Genomic DNA, 15,628 nt, shown 5'->3' with positions numbered 1-15,628 from the left:
CTCACTCAAACCTGCAAAAGGTGTCTCTGGGCAACATGGGCAGGGGACAGTAGATTCCAAAGAGGGACATGATTAAGAAGGGGTCATTCTCCCCCCCCCCCCCAATCCTGCCCCGCTTCCAGAGGCCCCATCTCAGAGTGGCCTCACTGTAACTCCATCTCTAGGTTCCAGTCCCATGAAGCCTGGATGCCTCTCTCCCCTCCATCATGGACTGTCCAACTCCACTCACCTCCACTCTCTTGCCCCCGTCAAGGCCTCTGTCTTGGGGCCCTGGGGCTCTAGCCTCCACTCTTGCACGCCTCCGATCCACATTTACACAGCAGTCAAGGGCAGCTTTATACAACATAAACTTGACTGTGCCCGCCTCCACCTCTCTCCTGCTCCCCTCCTAGCACAGAACCTCAGAATGAAGCTCAAGCTTTTTACAATGATTCTGCACAATTTAGCTTCCATGTAACAGCCTCTTGGGGCTGACCACTCCTCCCCTCCGAGCCAAGTATTATTAACTTGTTTGCTCCTGGAGCTGGCTTAGGTAGTTTCCTAAGCCCTCTGGACTTCCTCCTTCAGAGCCCTGGCCACTCTGGGTGGTCACTGTCACGGGCAAGGGTGTCTTCCTCACTGGACTGTGAGATCTGTGAAGGGAGGGTCACCCCCTGGGTCCTCATAGTCCTCACCTGGTCTCCAGCACAGGGCCAGATGAAGAAATGAAGGAAAATCTTACACAGAGGCAGATAGAGACACCGAATCAGCCAGACAAAGCCAGACAGAGGAAGAGTCAGAGTCGGGTCTTCTAGAATAACGTGAAGCTCTGGGCTCAAGATTTATTGCTCCTTTCCTCTGTTCTCCATTTCTCAGAACGCCGTCCTCCTGGATGCGGTCAGATCCCTAGTCGTACTGGTGGGAGGGGTAGGTACTGTGCCCGTCGTATTTATCAGTAGTGAGACAGCTCAGCATGAAGTGGCCCAGGTCGTGTTTGGAGATGACCCTTGAGGGGCCTCGTCCATCCAGGGTCACTGAGTAGGCCCCAGTCAGTGGCTGGTCTCCTGCAAGGTAAAGACACAGGAATGGGTGAAGCAGATGCCCCTTCCCCTTCCTACAACACGTGATCATTCCAGAGGCCTTACAGTGTGCCCAGCCCAGAGGGTATAGGAGTCAACCATGTATATGAAACCCTTCCCACGAGCAGGACGCTAATCTTTACCCCTAACTTCATTCATTCAATAAATCCTTATCGATGGCCTACTATGTGTCAGGTGCTGGGCACCTAGCAAGGCAAAAACCGGACAAGAACCCTTGCCCTTTGCATGCAATCATTCCCTAGGAAAAGGCAACAGATAAGAAAGTAAAATAGACAATGTGTTACATGGAGAAAAAGCAGAGAATAGGCTAGGGGCTATTATTAACTCTTATTTTACAGATGGGCAAACTGAATCTGGGAGATTACTTTGAAGTTACTTCCCAGGGTTGCAAAGGGTGACCCGAGCAGCAAAAGCTAGATTTGCTCTGGGTCCTTCCGTTTGGAGGCATAACTTGGTTGTTAGGAGGGCATCTGTTGGCTGCATTATGACAGTGACCAACTTCACTTAGGGGTTGAATGCAGCTACCAGTGCAGGGACAGCCTAGAATCATGTGCAGTAAGAAACACACACCCTCACCCAAGTGGCATTCCTGCCAACAATGTTTCATCTGAGTCTGGGAGAAAACAAGCAGAGAAATCCAGAAGATGGGATATTTAGAAAGAGACCTGGCTGAGTCAATTTTATGAGACATATTTTTAATTTTTTTAATGCGTATTTATTTTTGAGAGAGAGAGAGAGAGAGAGAGAGCAAGTGGGGGAGGAGCAGAGACAGAGGGAGACAGGATCCGAAGCGGGCTCTGCGCTGATAGCACACAGCTTGATGTGGGGCTCGAACTCATGAACCATATATATATATATATAGAGAGAGAGAGAGAGAGAGAGAGACAGAGGGAGAGGGAGAGGGGAATCCCAACCAGGCTCTTTGCTGTCAGCCCAGAGCCTGACATGGGGCTCAATCCCATGAATCGTGAGACCATGGGGAACCAACCAAGCATCAGATGCTTAACCAACTGAGTCACTCAGGCACCCCTAAAAATTTTATTTTCAAGTAACCTCTACACCCAACATGGGGCTCAAACCCACGACCCCAAGATCAAGGGTCACAGCTCTTCTGACTGAGCCAGCCAGGCTCCCCAGTATTTTTTAACAATTGGAAAATTTTAAATATGGAATGGACCCTAAAGGATATGGTAGAGTTAATGTCCATTCCCTTCATGCAACAATGGTACTGTGGACCATTCCCAAAGATACCTCTTTTGGGGGGATGCCTATCAAAGTTCTAGGACTGAAATGTGATGATGTTTGCAACTTATTCTCAAATGGTTCATTTTCGCCAAAAATTTTTTTTTAAATATATGTATATTATATATATGCACAAACACTATAAAAAATATATACTACACATGTATTCACATATACACATTAGGTGCATGCACAAAAGGTAAAGCAAGCGACAGAATGTTAATTGAATCTAGATGAAGGGTTTAGGGGTCTTCATAAATCTTAATGTCTTCAACTTTTCTGGAGGTTTCGAAGTTTTTACACACATACTACAAAAAAAAAAACAAAACCAAACCCTACCTAAAAAAAGGTATTCTGTGTTAAATGACGTTTAGGTATGATGTCTCTGGGTTTCACTTCAAACCCCAGAGGTCAGGAAGTAAAATTATGAGCCCTGTTCAGAGGGGAGAAAACTGAGGCACAGAAGCCCCGGGCCTGAAGTCCACACAGTGCTGGGGCTGGGATTTCCACCCAGTTTCTCCATCATGCAGCCCCCCGCCGATTCAAAGCTTAGGATTCTGGTCCCCACAGGGCCCTGAACGGAACCTAAGCACTGAGCCTTATTTGAACCTCTAGAAGGCGCACAGACCTTCTCTTGTCAGGGATCCCAGGAGCCAGAGGGCAAAGCAGAGCTGCTCTTGCAGTGAAACAGGCAAATGTGAGGCAGATACACGTGCCCAGCCTTTGGGCCTTGGTGTTCCCGATCCCTCACCCCAATCCTCCTTTGCCCTGGACACTCACCGGCCTCTCCCTCGCTGCACGAAGCCATCTCTTTAGAGAGTCAGTGCTCCGTAAACACCTCCTCATGTCTCCCTTCTCTGTGCTTTATACTTTCTTCAGTCACCACAGCATACCTAACAGTAATATCGAGTTTCCTGTCTCCCCTGCTAGAAATGCAAACCTCATGAGAGCAGACTGTGTCACCAGTGCCTGGAAGGGTACATACTCCATATGCAAGAGACATTTGTTGAATGAATGAATGAATGAATGAATGAATTCATTCATTCCTCCCTGTGTCTCTCCCAAGGTGGATTCCAGCCCTGGGAGAAGAAAACAGGGTGTAGGTGTGGTTTACTGATTCTTTCCACAACGGCACCCTGAAATGTGGTTCACCAGACAGATATTTACTGAACATCTACTTTATGCCAAGCCCTGTTCTGGGCACTAGGAATACAGCTGTGATCAAAACAAGACAAAATCTGTGCCTTCAAAGAGTTGGCATTCTACAGACAAAGACACACGCTAAATAAGATAAAGAATGGAGGGGTGCCTGGGTGGCTTAGTCGGTTAAGCGTCTGACTTCAGCTCAGATCATGATCTCATGATTCGCATTGGGCTCTCTGCTGTCAGCGCAGAGCACGCTTCAGATTCTCTGTTCCCCTTTCTCTGTACCCCTCCCCTGCTCATGCGTGCGTGCTCTCTCTCTCAAAGATAAATAAACATTAAAAAAGAAAGAGAGAGAGGGGGGTGCCTGGACGGTTTAGTTGGTTAAGCGTTCAACTTCAGCTCAGGTCATCATGGTTGGTGGGTTCGAGCCCTACATCTGGCTCTCTGTCAGCGCAGAGCCGGCTTCAAATTCTCTCTCTCTCTGCCCCTCTCCCCCCTCTAAAATAAATAAACATTAAAAAAAAATTTTTTTAAGATAAAGAAAGGAACGATATGTGTGGTAAAAGGTAAATCCCCCTCCCTTGAATATGGGCTAGCCCCAGTAACTCACTTCTAATAATAATACTAAAGAAGGGCTGGGGCACTTGGGTGGCTCAGTAGGTTAAACTTCCGACTTCAGCTCAGGTTTTGATCTCACAGCTCGTGAGTTCGAGCCCCGCGTCGGGCTCTGTGCTGACAGCTCAGAGCCTGGAGCCTGCCTCGGATTCTGTGTCTCCCTCTCTGTCTGCCCCTCCCCTGCTTGTGCTCTGTCTCTCTCAAAAATAAATAAACTTAAAAAAAAAAATACTAAATAAGGGTTGTTTTACATTTCTAAATTTGAGGTGGTTGGTCAAACAGAGGTAATGGAAAAGGGTATCAGAAAGGAGATAAAATCAAGCAGGAAAGAGGATAGAAAGTGCAGGGGGAGGGTTTGCAATTTTACACTGGCCAGGGAAGGCCTGGCAGATCTCACCATCTGATGGGAGGGGAGTGGCTGGTGGCAACCCTGCCCCCAGGTGCCAGCCCCACTCACCTATGTGTGGCGGCATCACGGCCACGTACTTCAGGCCTGACTCCTGCAGCACCTTGTGCATCCGGATGTGGTCATCGGTCACATCCTGCAGTCGCAGGGGCACCTTGGTCGGGTCCCATAGCAGGAAGGCTGGGAAGACACAAAGCAGGGTAAGCCAGGGCTTGAGGACAGCCTGGCCAGGCCCACAGCCCGCTGGTCATATGCCAGGACAAAACCCTGCAGGGGCTCCCCACTGCCTTCCAGTTGTCCCGGCTTCCTGTCTCTCACAGCCACGTAAGGGCTGACCTCCTCTCTCCCTACCTCTTCCTGTCCACTTACCTCCTGTCTGGGTCATGACAGCAGCCTCCTCCCTGGTCTGCCTACCCCTGCCCCCACAACCTGCCCCCTGCAAGCAGCCAGACAGGGCCTGTGCACCCCCAGAGGGTCAGAGTTCATCTGTGGCTCAGCCTCATTCGGGGTAAAAGCAGAGTCCCCGTCAGAGCCCACAAGGCCCCACCAGACCTGGCACCATTAGCCCCCTGACCTGAGCACCCAACACTCTCCCTTTCACTCACTCTGCCCGCGCCACGCTCCTGCCTCTGAGCCTTTGCAACTGCGGATCCCTCTGCCCTCCCTCGGGTCTCTTCCTTCCTGGGGAGGATGAAGCACAGAGGCAAGGCACGGAGACCGTGGAGACCGCCAGCCTGGTTTCACAGCCTGGTCTGCCAGCCCCAAGCTGTGTGACTGCGGGGCAGCTGGTGGGCCTCCCCGTGCCTCCACTCCCTTCCATACAAGGGAGGCATAAAAACAGCTACTATTAACTGAGTACCTACTATGTGCCGGTAGGAGTATAAATACTCAGAATTTTGTGATGACTAAGTGGCACTCATCCCTAAGGTACTCATATGGTGCTTAGCACACAGGAGGTGCTCAGTGAATGCTGTTAGCATTCACTGCTCCTGTTATGCACCCTGTACCCTGTCTTTTGGATTGTGCAAGGCAACCATTTGTGTCATGACCTTCTCCTCATAAATTGGGAGCTCTGTGAAGGTAGAGACCTGGTGTGTGGATCACGGCTCTGTCATTTCCTATAGGAGGCTCTCCCTGCCCCTCTCTCGGGCTGGCTGGGTCAGGTGCCTCCTCTGGGCTTCCGTAGTCCTCTAGGCCTCTCCTGTTCTCGCCCTGACCCTCTGCCTGTGCCCCTTCATCTCGGCCCTGGCTACTCTGGCCTGTCCCACTGTGTGTGATGATGGGTCTGTTTACCACTTCCCTCCCATCCGTGAGACCCATGAGTACAGGGCCCAGGGCTGTATTGGTCACCACTGAGTCCCCAGCATCACCCGGCAAGGTTCGTGCACACAGTTGGTGCTCAATAAGTGCACAGTAACTTGGGATGGCTCCAGTGGCAACTTGCATTGGCTCCTTGCATTTGGATGGCTCCAAAGCTCCTTGGCTGCCTGTCCAGTACCTACCCCCCCACCCTTCAGCCCCATCCCTATGATCCCACCACCCACCCGAGGTGCAGGCCACGACCTTGTTCACACCATGGGCCTTCATGGCCGCCACAATGTTCCGGGCGCCCTCGGACATAACTGTAGTAGGACCTTAGAGAGGACAGAGAGTGGCTGTCACTAGCAGGTGGCGGTGGTGGTGGGGGTGGCAGGGGTGGGGCCGGGGGCGGGGGTGGCGCTGGGGGCCGAGGTGCAGGGGTGGGCCGTGGGCAGAGAGGGGGCTCAGTACTGAGATCATTGCGGGTGCCCAGCAGCACGATGATGGCATCCTGCCCAGCCACGGTCTTGTCTACATCGGCCGCATGCAGAACGTCACCCACTACCACGTGGGCTGGCTGGGGCCCCTCTGGGGGCAGCCTGGAGGCATCCCGCACCAGCACTGTCACCTCATAACCTGTGGGCAAAGAAGGGCAGAGAAGCAGGTCAGTAGGCTTGTGGGCTGCCACTCCCAGGTTCCACGGGCTGGGTCCCAGAGGGTGCCACGAACCCCCAAATCCATCCCCCAGGTCCCTTGTTATGGGGAAGTGGTCTTCACACATTTTTTAAAGGCTTATTTATTTATATTTATTTTTAATTAAAAAATTTTTAATGTTTATTCATTTTTTGAGAGAGAGAGAGAGAGAGAGAGAGAAAGACAGAGCGTGAGTGGGGGAGGGGTAGAGAGAGAGGGAGACACAGAATCCAAAGGAGGCTCCAGGCTTTGAGCTGTCAGCACAGAGCCCGACATGGGGCTTGAACCCACGAACCATGAGGCCATGACCTGGGCCAAAATCAGCACTTAACTGACTGAGCCACCTAGGCACCCCAAAGGTTTATTTATTTTTGAGAGAGAGAGAGAGAGAAAGAGAGAGCAAGTTGGGGAGGGGCAGAGAGAGAGAGGAGGACAGAGGATCCAAAGCAGTGCTCAGTGCTGACAGCAGAGAGCCCGATGCAGGGTTTGAACTCACGTTCAGAACCATGATATCACGACCTGAGCTAAAGTCAGACGCTCAGCCCGCTGAGCCACGCAGGCACCCCAGTCTTCAAATATTTTTGCTGGCATACTCACAGTTGACATTTAGCTGGTTGTTAAAATAGGACAATACCTTCATGCCTGTTTATAAATAACCTGCCCTGATGCCTCCAAGGGCCTCCCCTAGAACTGCCCAGACTTCTCCACCCTCCAGCAACTAAAGGGTTAAAGCCTGGCATCACACCGGTCTATGCCCCCCATCCATGGAGGAAAATGAGGTACAGAGGAAAACATGAGTTCCCCAAAGGTTGCCCAATGCTGGGATTGGTCCCCAGGCTTACTTCTGAAGGTCAGGGCCCTAAGTGGTCATTCAAGATTTTGAACATCGTCTTGGTATGTCGAGTCCCAAAGAATTTTGAGTAACTGTATCTCCACACATACACACCTATTTTAAAGTTCACAACCAACAGTGGCTCAGTCGGTTAAGCGTCCAACTTCAGCTCAGGTCGTGATCTCACAGTTTGTGGATTCAAGCCCCGAGTCAGGCTCTGTGCTGACAATGCGAGCCTGGAGCCTGCTTCAGATTTTGTGTCTTCCTCTCTCTCTGCCCCTCCCCTGCTCACACTGTCTCTCTCTCAAAAATAAGCATTAATTTTTTTTTTTTTTTAATAAAATAGGGGTGTCTGGGTGGTTCAGTCGGTTAAGCGTCCGACTTCGGCTCAGGTCATGATCTCGCGGTTCGTGAGTTTGAGCCCCGCGTCGGGCCATCTGATGGCTCTGAGCCATCAGAGCCTGGAGCCTGCTTCGGATTCTGTGTCTCCCTCTCTCTCTGTACCTCCCCCGCTCACACTCTGTCTCTCTCTCTCTCTCTCTCTCTCTCTCTCTCAAAAAATCAATAAACATTAAAAAAATTTTTTTTAAATAAATAAAATAAGTTCACAGCCAACATATTTCTTCCTTTGTTCTAAACAATGGCAAAGGATGTTAATGTTTGGGCGTATGGAAATGATGATATTTAAAAAATTATTAATTGTGGTCTCTGTTATGGACTAAATGTTTGTGCCCTACCCCCCTAAATTCATATGCCAAAGCTCTAGCCTCCAATGTGATGGTATTTGGAGATGGAGCCTTTGGGAGGTAATTAGGTTTTGATGAGCTCATGAGGGTGGGGACCCCATGATGGGATTTGTGTCTTTATAAGAGGAAGAGAGACCAGAGCTCTCTGGCCACTATGTGAGGATCCAGCAAGAAGGCAGCTGTCTGCAACCCAGGAAGAGGGCCCTCACTGGAAGCCAAGTCTATTAATACCTTATCTTGGACTTTGGAGCCACCAGAACTATGAGAAATAAATACCTATTGTACACCACCAGTCTATGGTATTTTGTCATAGCAACCCGAGCTGACTAAGACAGCTTCTAAACATCATTCTTGTGATAAACGAACCAGAGCTCCTTAGAGAAAGGACAAGATGAGGCTGGAATGTCTTGTAGTGCTGGTAAGGCAATGCTTAAAGAATGATGAGGCTATATTGAAAGGACACAGAAGCCACTTTTATAAATTTATTTTTAAGTTTATTTATTTTGAGGGAGAGAGAGAGGCAGAGTGCGAGCAGGGGAAGGGCAGAGAGAAAGGGAGACAAAGAATCCAAAGTAGGCTCCAAGCTCTGAGCTGTGAGCACAGAGCCTGACATGGGGCTCGAACTCACGAACCACAAGATCACGAACTGAGCTGAAGTCGGACGCTTAACCAACTGAGCCACCGAGCCGCCCCTGAAAGGACACAGAAGCCACTTGAAGGCGTTCTCATTGGAAAAATCAGGGACAATATGATTTGTCCAAAAGAATACTGACAAAGAGGGATGCCTGGGTGGCTCAGTCAGTTAAGCATCCAGCTTCGGCTCAGTTCATGATCTCACAGTTGGTGAGCTCGAGGCCTGCATCAGGTGAGTTTGTGCCTGCTTGGGCTCCACGCTGACAGTGGGGAGCCTTCGTGGGATTCTCTGCCCCTTGCTCACTCATGCTCTCTCTCTCTCTCAAAAATAAATAAATAAAATTTAAAAAATGGTTAAGTTGGTAAATAAAAAAAAAATTGACAAAAAATTTAAACACATCAAATATTTAAAAATCTGTGAGTTCAGAATGATACTAACAAAGAAACCTCATTAGTCATCACCAACAGCTACCAGAGGGTTAGTTCATTATCCAGAAAATGATAAAAGGAAAAACAACAAGCAAAATTGTTCCATTTCTCTTGACAGCTGTCATGTATTTCAAAAACAAGTGATGGGAGATTTGAACACTCTGGGGCAATGATGATGAAAATAATGATAAACAGTGTGCCTGGGTGGTGGCTCAGTCCGTTAGGCGTCCGACTTCAGCTCAGGTCATGATCTCACGGCTGGTGAGTTCGAGCCCTGAGTCAGGCTCTGTGCTGACATCACAGAGCCTGGAACCTGCTTCGGATTCTGTGTCTCCCTCTCTCTCTGTCCCTCCCCCGCTTGTGCTCTGTCTCTCTCTCAAAAATAAATAAATATTAAAAAATTTTTCTTAAGAAAATAATAAATAAAATGTATGCAATACTCACTATATGTGTTTGACATATATTTTACTCATTTAATGCTCAAAGTAACCCTGGGTTTGAATTGCAGCCACGCTAGCTGTGTGATAATGGGCCAGTCACATAATCTCTCTTGGCCTTAGGGCCTTCATCTATAAGGCGACACTGATAATGGTCTCTACCTCACAGGGTTAATGTAGGTTTAAATAATACATCTAAAGGTTTAATGTAGTCAGTTGATTTTTGACAATGATGCCCAGACAATTCTGTGGGGAAAGAATAGTCTTTTCAACAAATGGTACTGGGATAACTGGACATCCACATGTGAAATAATGAAGTCAGATCCCTACCTCACATTGTATATGAAAACTAACTCAAAATGATCAAAGACCTAAATGTTAGAGCTGAAACTATTTAAAAAATCTTAGAGGGGCACGTGGGTGGCTCAGTTGGTTGGGCATCCGACTTCGGCTCAGGTCATGGTCTCATGATTTGTGAGTTAGAACCCCACGTCGGGCTCTGTGCTGACAGCTCGGAGCCTGGAGCCTGCTTCAGATTCTATGTCTCCCCCTCTCTCTGCCCCTCCCATGCTCATGCTCTGTCTCTCTCTGTCTCTCAATAATAAATAAACATTAAAAAATTCAAAATAAATAAATAAACAATCTTAGGAAAAGACAGGTACACATCTTTGTGACTTTGGATTAGGCAACAGTTTCTTAGCCATGATATCGAAAACACAAGCAACAAAAGCCTGGAGCCTGCTTCAGGTTCTGTGTCTTTCTCTCTCTCTCTCTCTCTCTTTCTCTCTCTCTCTCTCAAAAATAAACATAAAAAAAAAAAAAGAAAGTGAAAAGAGAATCAATAGAATGGGAGGAAACTTTTGCAAATCATACATCTGATAAAGGGCTTGTATTTAGGATACATAAAGGACTCCTACAACTCGATAATAAAAAGATAAAACCCAATTAAAAATTGGGCAAAACATATGAACAGAGACTTCTCCAAGGAAGATACACACGTGGCCCATAAATACATGAAAAGATCCTCAGCATCATCAGTCATCGGGGAAATGCAAATCAAAACCACAAAGAGATACAACGTCACACCCACTAGAATGGCTATGATAAAAAAGACATTAAATGCTGGTACACATGTGGAGAAGCTGAAAGTCTCATACGCTACTGATGGGTGTGCTGAATGATGCAGCTAGCTGCTTTGGAAAACAGCCTGGTAGTTAGTTCCTCAAAAGGATAAACATGAAGTTAGCATATGACTCAGCCTTTCCACTCCTAGGTATATGTCCAAGGGAAATGAAGACACATGTTCATACAAAAACTTGCACATGATTCCATGGAGGCATTATTCATAATAGGCCCAAATGGAAACAACCCAGACGTCCTCTATGGACTGCATGGATAAAATGAAAATGAAACCCGGTCTACCCATCCAATGTACATAATAGTACTGGGCAATAAAAAAAGAAAATGACAGACTGATACGTGCTCCAACACGGACACCCCTTGAAACAATGTTTTTTGCTAAGTGAAAGAAGCTGGTGGAAGCCAGTGACAAAGAACAATGTGATGTACGATTCCATTTACATGAAATGTCTGGAACAGGCAAATAGGTACAAGGAGAAAGGAGATGAGCGGTTGTAGACAGCTGGGGGAGGGGTTAAGAAGGAAAACGGAGGGGGTGACTCCTAGGGATTTCTTTTTGGGGTGATGAAAATGTTCCAAATTAATTGCGATGGTGTTTGCACGTTCTGTGAATAGGCCAGAAGCACTAAGTTGTATACTTTGAGTGGGTGAATTATATGGCATGTGAATTAAATCTTAATAAAGGTGTTTTAAAAAGCATAGAACTGAAACAAACAAATGAAAAGTTGAGGGGGGTGCCTGGCACAGAAAGGGGCGGTATGTGGGGCTGGCTGTTCCTATACTTTTTAATCATCTCACAAGGTTATTTCCTGTCCTGGTTTAGTCCTCCCTGGGCTCCCGGCCCCTGTCTCACCCCCTCCCATCCATACTCCACATGGCAGTCAGACAGAGCTTTCCACAGTGCCCTCCAGCTCATATCCCTCCCATGATCCCCTCAGTGCCTGGACATAAAGTCTGTGCTCCTCATGACAGCCTTCCAGTCCCTCGGGGTCTGGCCTCCCCTCTCCAGCCTGTGCTGAAGCCACTACCCTCTTAACTCACTGTATTTTTTTAAGTTCTTCAAATGCATCATGGTTTCCTGCCTCCTGGCCTTTGCACATGCTGTTCCCTCAGCCAGAAGCACCCTTGATCCTTTCCCCAAGCCCCCAGCTGCTTGTGTTTCCTCTGTCACTGTCTTACTTATGCTGCCCTAGAGTAAATAATGGCCCTGCAGTTCCAGGGACGTTGTCATATTCGTCACCATCTCCCTGATGTTTTATAAACACAAAAGCACAGGGGTGGATATACACACAATATAAACACAAAAGCACAGGCTTTATTGCCCCATGGACCTGGGTTCAAACTCCAGCTCTACCAGTAAGTGGCTGAGGAACCACAGGAAACACGTTCCCTGGCTGGACCCCAGTCTCCTCTCTAAAGTGAAAATGAGAATTCCCAGTGTCCCCATCCTGCGTGACCACCTTTCAGAAGGGAATGGCTGTCCTCACACACATCAGGGAGCAGTGGGAACTTTCAGGGTGCCAGTGTGGGCATCGGTTAACTACCAATGGTTACAACGGACCCTAGTAAATTGTGAGCATTCTGAGGGAGAAAAATGTTCTCCTGGAGAGTGAGAGCTCTGACACATGCTCAGTACAAGGGTGCCCATTAGTGTTATATTATTGCTGATTAATGACATTTATTGAGAACCTCTTATATGCCAAGTGCTGTGCTAAGCTCTTTCCATAGATGAATGGTATTTTTTTTTCCAAAAATTAAAAAAAAAATGTTTATTTATTTTGAGAGAGAGAGAACATGAATGAGCAGGGGAGGGGCAGAGAGAGAGAGAGGGAGACAGAGAATCTCAAGCAGGCTCTGCTCTGTCAGCACAGAGACCAACCTAGGCTCAATCTCACAAACTGTGAGATCATGACCTGAGCCAAAAATCAAAAGTCAGCTGCTTAACTGACTGAGCCACCCAGGCGCCCCTTTTTCCAAAAAAATTTTTTTAAACAACCCATATTTAAATGTAAATTTCAATAGCCACATATAACTAGTGGCTACCATATCAAACAGCATTGTTTTAGAATTCACAGATTTGGGGGGCGCCTGGGTGGCTCAGTCAGTTGGCCGTCTGACTTTGGCTCCAGTCATGATCTCACTGTTCGTGGTTTTGAGCCCCACATGGGGTTCTCTGCCGTCAGTGTAGAGCCTGCTTTGGATCCCCTGTTCTCCCTCTCTCTGCCCTTCCCCTGCTCATGCTTGCTCTCTCTCAAAAACAAATAAACATTAAAAAAAAAAAGAATTCACATACTTTACCTTTTAGAAAAAACAAGAGCATTGGTAAGGTACTTCCACACTTTTTTTTTTTTTTACAAATCCCTAACTTTATATTTTTCTCTTAATTTTTTATTTTGAAATAAACTTTTTAAAAAAGAAATTCTATTGTATATGAAAGTTGGAAGACGTCATTTCTCATGTTTGCTTTTGCTTTATCTTTCTGTGTGTATAATATATAACATATGTAATTATATATGTGTGTATATAAACACACACACACACACATGCACACACATACAACATGTGCGTAAAGTTTTTTCCTATTTGAGAGTAAGTTGCAGAGATCATGCCCCTTTTAAAATTTTTGATCTCAACCCTCAGTCCAAAACAGATTTCCATGCCTAACCCAGTATATACAACTCCATGCATATATAATTGAAAGAAGTTTCATAAAACCAATATTTAACCTATGATATACTGACACCTTTATAACCAATTAAATGTATTTCGGAACTATGACCCACAGTTTGAAAAGCACCAGATTGCAGCAATCCTAAAAGATATTATTATATGCCCATTTTGAAGATGGGGGAATTGAGACCATTTTAGGTTAACTGAGCCAAGTTCACACAGCTATGAGTTCACTCAGCCAAAAGAGGGCTTATTGAATTACCAACTATGTATTGGTCATGGTTCTTAGCATTTTCCACATATTATCTCATTTAATCATTGCAACCACCCCAGAGCAAGCAATACTAGTTTTCTTCTAAGAAAATTTTTTGGTTGGGGGGGGGGGGCGTGCCTGGATGGCTCAGTCGTTTAGGAATCCGACTTTGGCTGGGGTTCGTGGGTTTGAGCCCGGAGTCAGGCTCTGTGCTGACAGCTCAGAGCCTGGAGCCTGCTTCAGATTCTGTGTCTCCCTCTCTCTCTGCCCCTCCCCTGCTCTCTCTCTCTTTCAAAAATAAACATTTAAAAAAATAAAGAAAAAATTTTTTTAAGTAATCTCTACGTCCAGTGTGGGGTTTGAACTCACGACCCTGAGATCAGGAGTTCCACGCTCTACTGACTGTGCCAGCCAGGCACCCAAGTGCTACTAGTTGTATCCCCACTTTCCAGCTGTCTAGGTACACAGACGACAAGGCGTCCGTCGATGTAGGTGGTGAGTGGCAGAGCTGGGATGTGAAGGCGGGCAGGCTGGCACCAGCCTATAGAATCAGTGAGGTAAATAAAAAGCCAGCTCAATCAGGCTCCTCTTTTCCTGCTGGAGACGGTGAGGCTCAGAGGCTCAATGTGGCTCTGAAGAGACTTGTCAGAGCCACCGTGAGATGGCAGGGCCTCCCCTCGGCCTCAGCTCTCAATTCCCTGGGGTGCAGTCCCAGTTGTGACCAGCAGGGTGGACAAGTGGAATTCAGCAGAATTCAGGATAAAGGGTAAGGTAGTAACATGGGAATCTGGATCCTCAGGGTGACTCAGCACCTTTCGACTTCTCCCTCTTACTTCCTCCCCGAGAAATAGTTATCAGCAAATTTCTTCTCCCCTCCCCACAAATCAAGATCCTCACCGAGTCTTCCTGGAGAGGGAGAGAGCAGTGGGCCTGATGAGGAACTGTCAGGCCAAGTCCCTCCAAGGGCTGGGCTAGGAGACAATGGAGAGTGGGATCCTGACAGCCTCCACCCTTTTGGGGCACCCAGATAGTCAATATCTTCAGCGTCACTGAGGCCAGCGAGGGTGGGGCCTTATATCTGGAAGTCCCAGGCACCCCCGGGGGTTGGTGAAGTCTGGATGGTGGAGGCAGGGGAGGCCGCAGGACGTTATCCCCTTTCTCGGAGCAACTGAATTTGCAACTCTTACCCACTTTCCCAGGACCAGCGCCCAAGTCTTCACCTACGTCTCCATTATCCTCTGTCCATAACGTGCTCACAGCAACTGGCCACCCAGCCTTCTAAACTTCCAGCCTTGATGCCCAGGCCACGAGCAAGTGCACTTTTGGCAGTTAAGAGCACAGGCCGGGTTCAAATCCCAGCACCACCACTTTCCACCTGTCTGATATCGGGCAAGTCACTCTCTGGGCCTTAGTTTTCTCATCTGTGAAGTGAGGTGATATGAGTACCCCCCCCCCCGCACATGAGCGCTGGGAGGATTTAACAGGGGGAAGAGCGGTAGGGGCTGGGAGGCAAGCCGTTGCCTGGCTTAGTAAGCCCTCGCTGGGTGTGCTAACAACCACAACTACAACTACAGCATTTCATAAGAGCACTGTATTTAAACCTGTCACTGGAATTCCTCTGCCTCCCAGGGCCAATTCCTAGTCCTCAGACTCATAAAATTGGATCTCACGGCGTCCCCCATTTCTGTCCCCGTCGCCACCTGCTTTGCCCCTAGGTCTCAAATCAAAGCACGGATGGCCCAACCAGCCTTGCCCGGGTCCCAGGATGCCCCTTCCTAATGAGGGGCATATACACCCCGTGACATCCCCCGCCCACCCCAGCTCATGCCTGCTTCCACCGCCTGCGCCAGGGTGGTGAGCCCGGTCCTGCCCGTGGCACCGAAGATGGCAATCTTCTTGACCTTCATTCTGCGGACTCGTGGGGGTGTGAGGCCACGGAGTTGCACGACGCGCGGGAACTGGCTGGCTGCTGGGCCTCCCTCTCGTCCTTCTCCGGCGGGAGGGACAG

At 48.1% G+C, this 15,628-nt stretch overlaps 1 protein-coding gene across 1 annotated transcript; it reads right to left on the bottom strand.

The window, feature by feature from the left end:
* Positions 1–788: 788 nt before the first annotated feature.
* Positions 789–15,628, bottom strand: BLVRB (biliverdin reductase B). Its single transcript, XM_042919241.1, has 5 exons — positions 15,449–15,628; positions 6,259–6,423; positions 6,033–6,122; positions 4,540–4,668; positions 789–1,043 (listed from the first exon to the last, which is right to left on the bottom strand). The coding sequence occupies exons 1-5, from the start codon at positions 15,525–15,527 to the stop codon at positions 886–888; spliced, it is 621 nt and encodes a 206-aa protein (XP_042775175.1). The 5' UTR covers positions 15,528–15,628; the 3' UTR covers positions 789–885.

The sequence above is a fragment of the Panthera leo genome, chromosome E2, assembly GCF_018350215.1.
Source record: "Panthera leo isolate Ple1 chromosome E2, P.leo_Ple1_pat1.1, whole genome shotgun sequence".
Classification (NCBI taxonomy): Eukaryota; Metazoa; Chordata; class Mammalia; order Carnivora; family Felidae; genus Panthera; species Panthera leo.
Note: the sequence above shows the minus strand (reverse complement) of the source record. Positions and strands in the feature narration are given on the sequence as shown.

Bases quoted from the DNA above. Each gene is read 5' to 3' on its own strand.
- BLVRB (XM_042919241.1), bottom strand. From the start codon at position 15,527: ATGAAGGTCAAGAAGATTGCCATCTTCGGTGCCACGGGCAGGACCGGG. The intron at 4,669-6,032 runs GTGGGTGGTGGG...GTGTCTTCCCAG, and splicing joins GGTCGTGGCCTGCACCTCGG to CCTTCCTGCTATGGGACCCG. The intron at 1,044-4,539 runs GTGAGTGGGGCT...TTTACCTTGCAG, and splicing joins CGTGATGCCGCCACACATAG to GAGACCAGCCACTGACTGGG.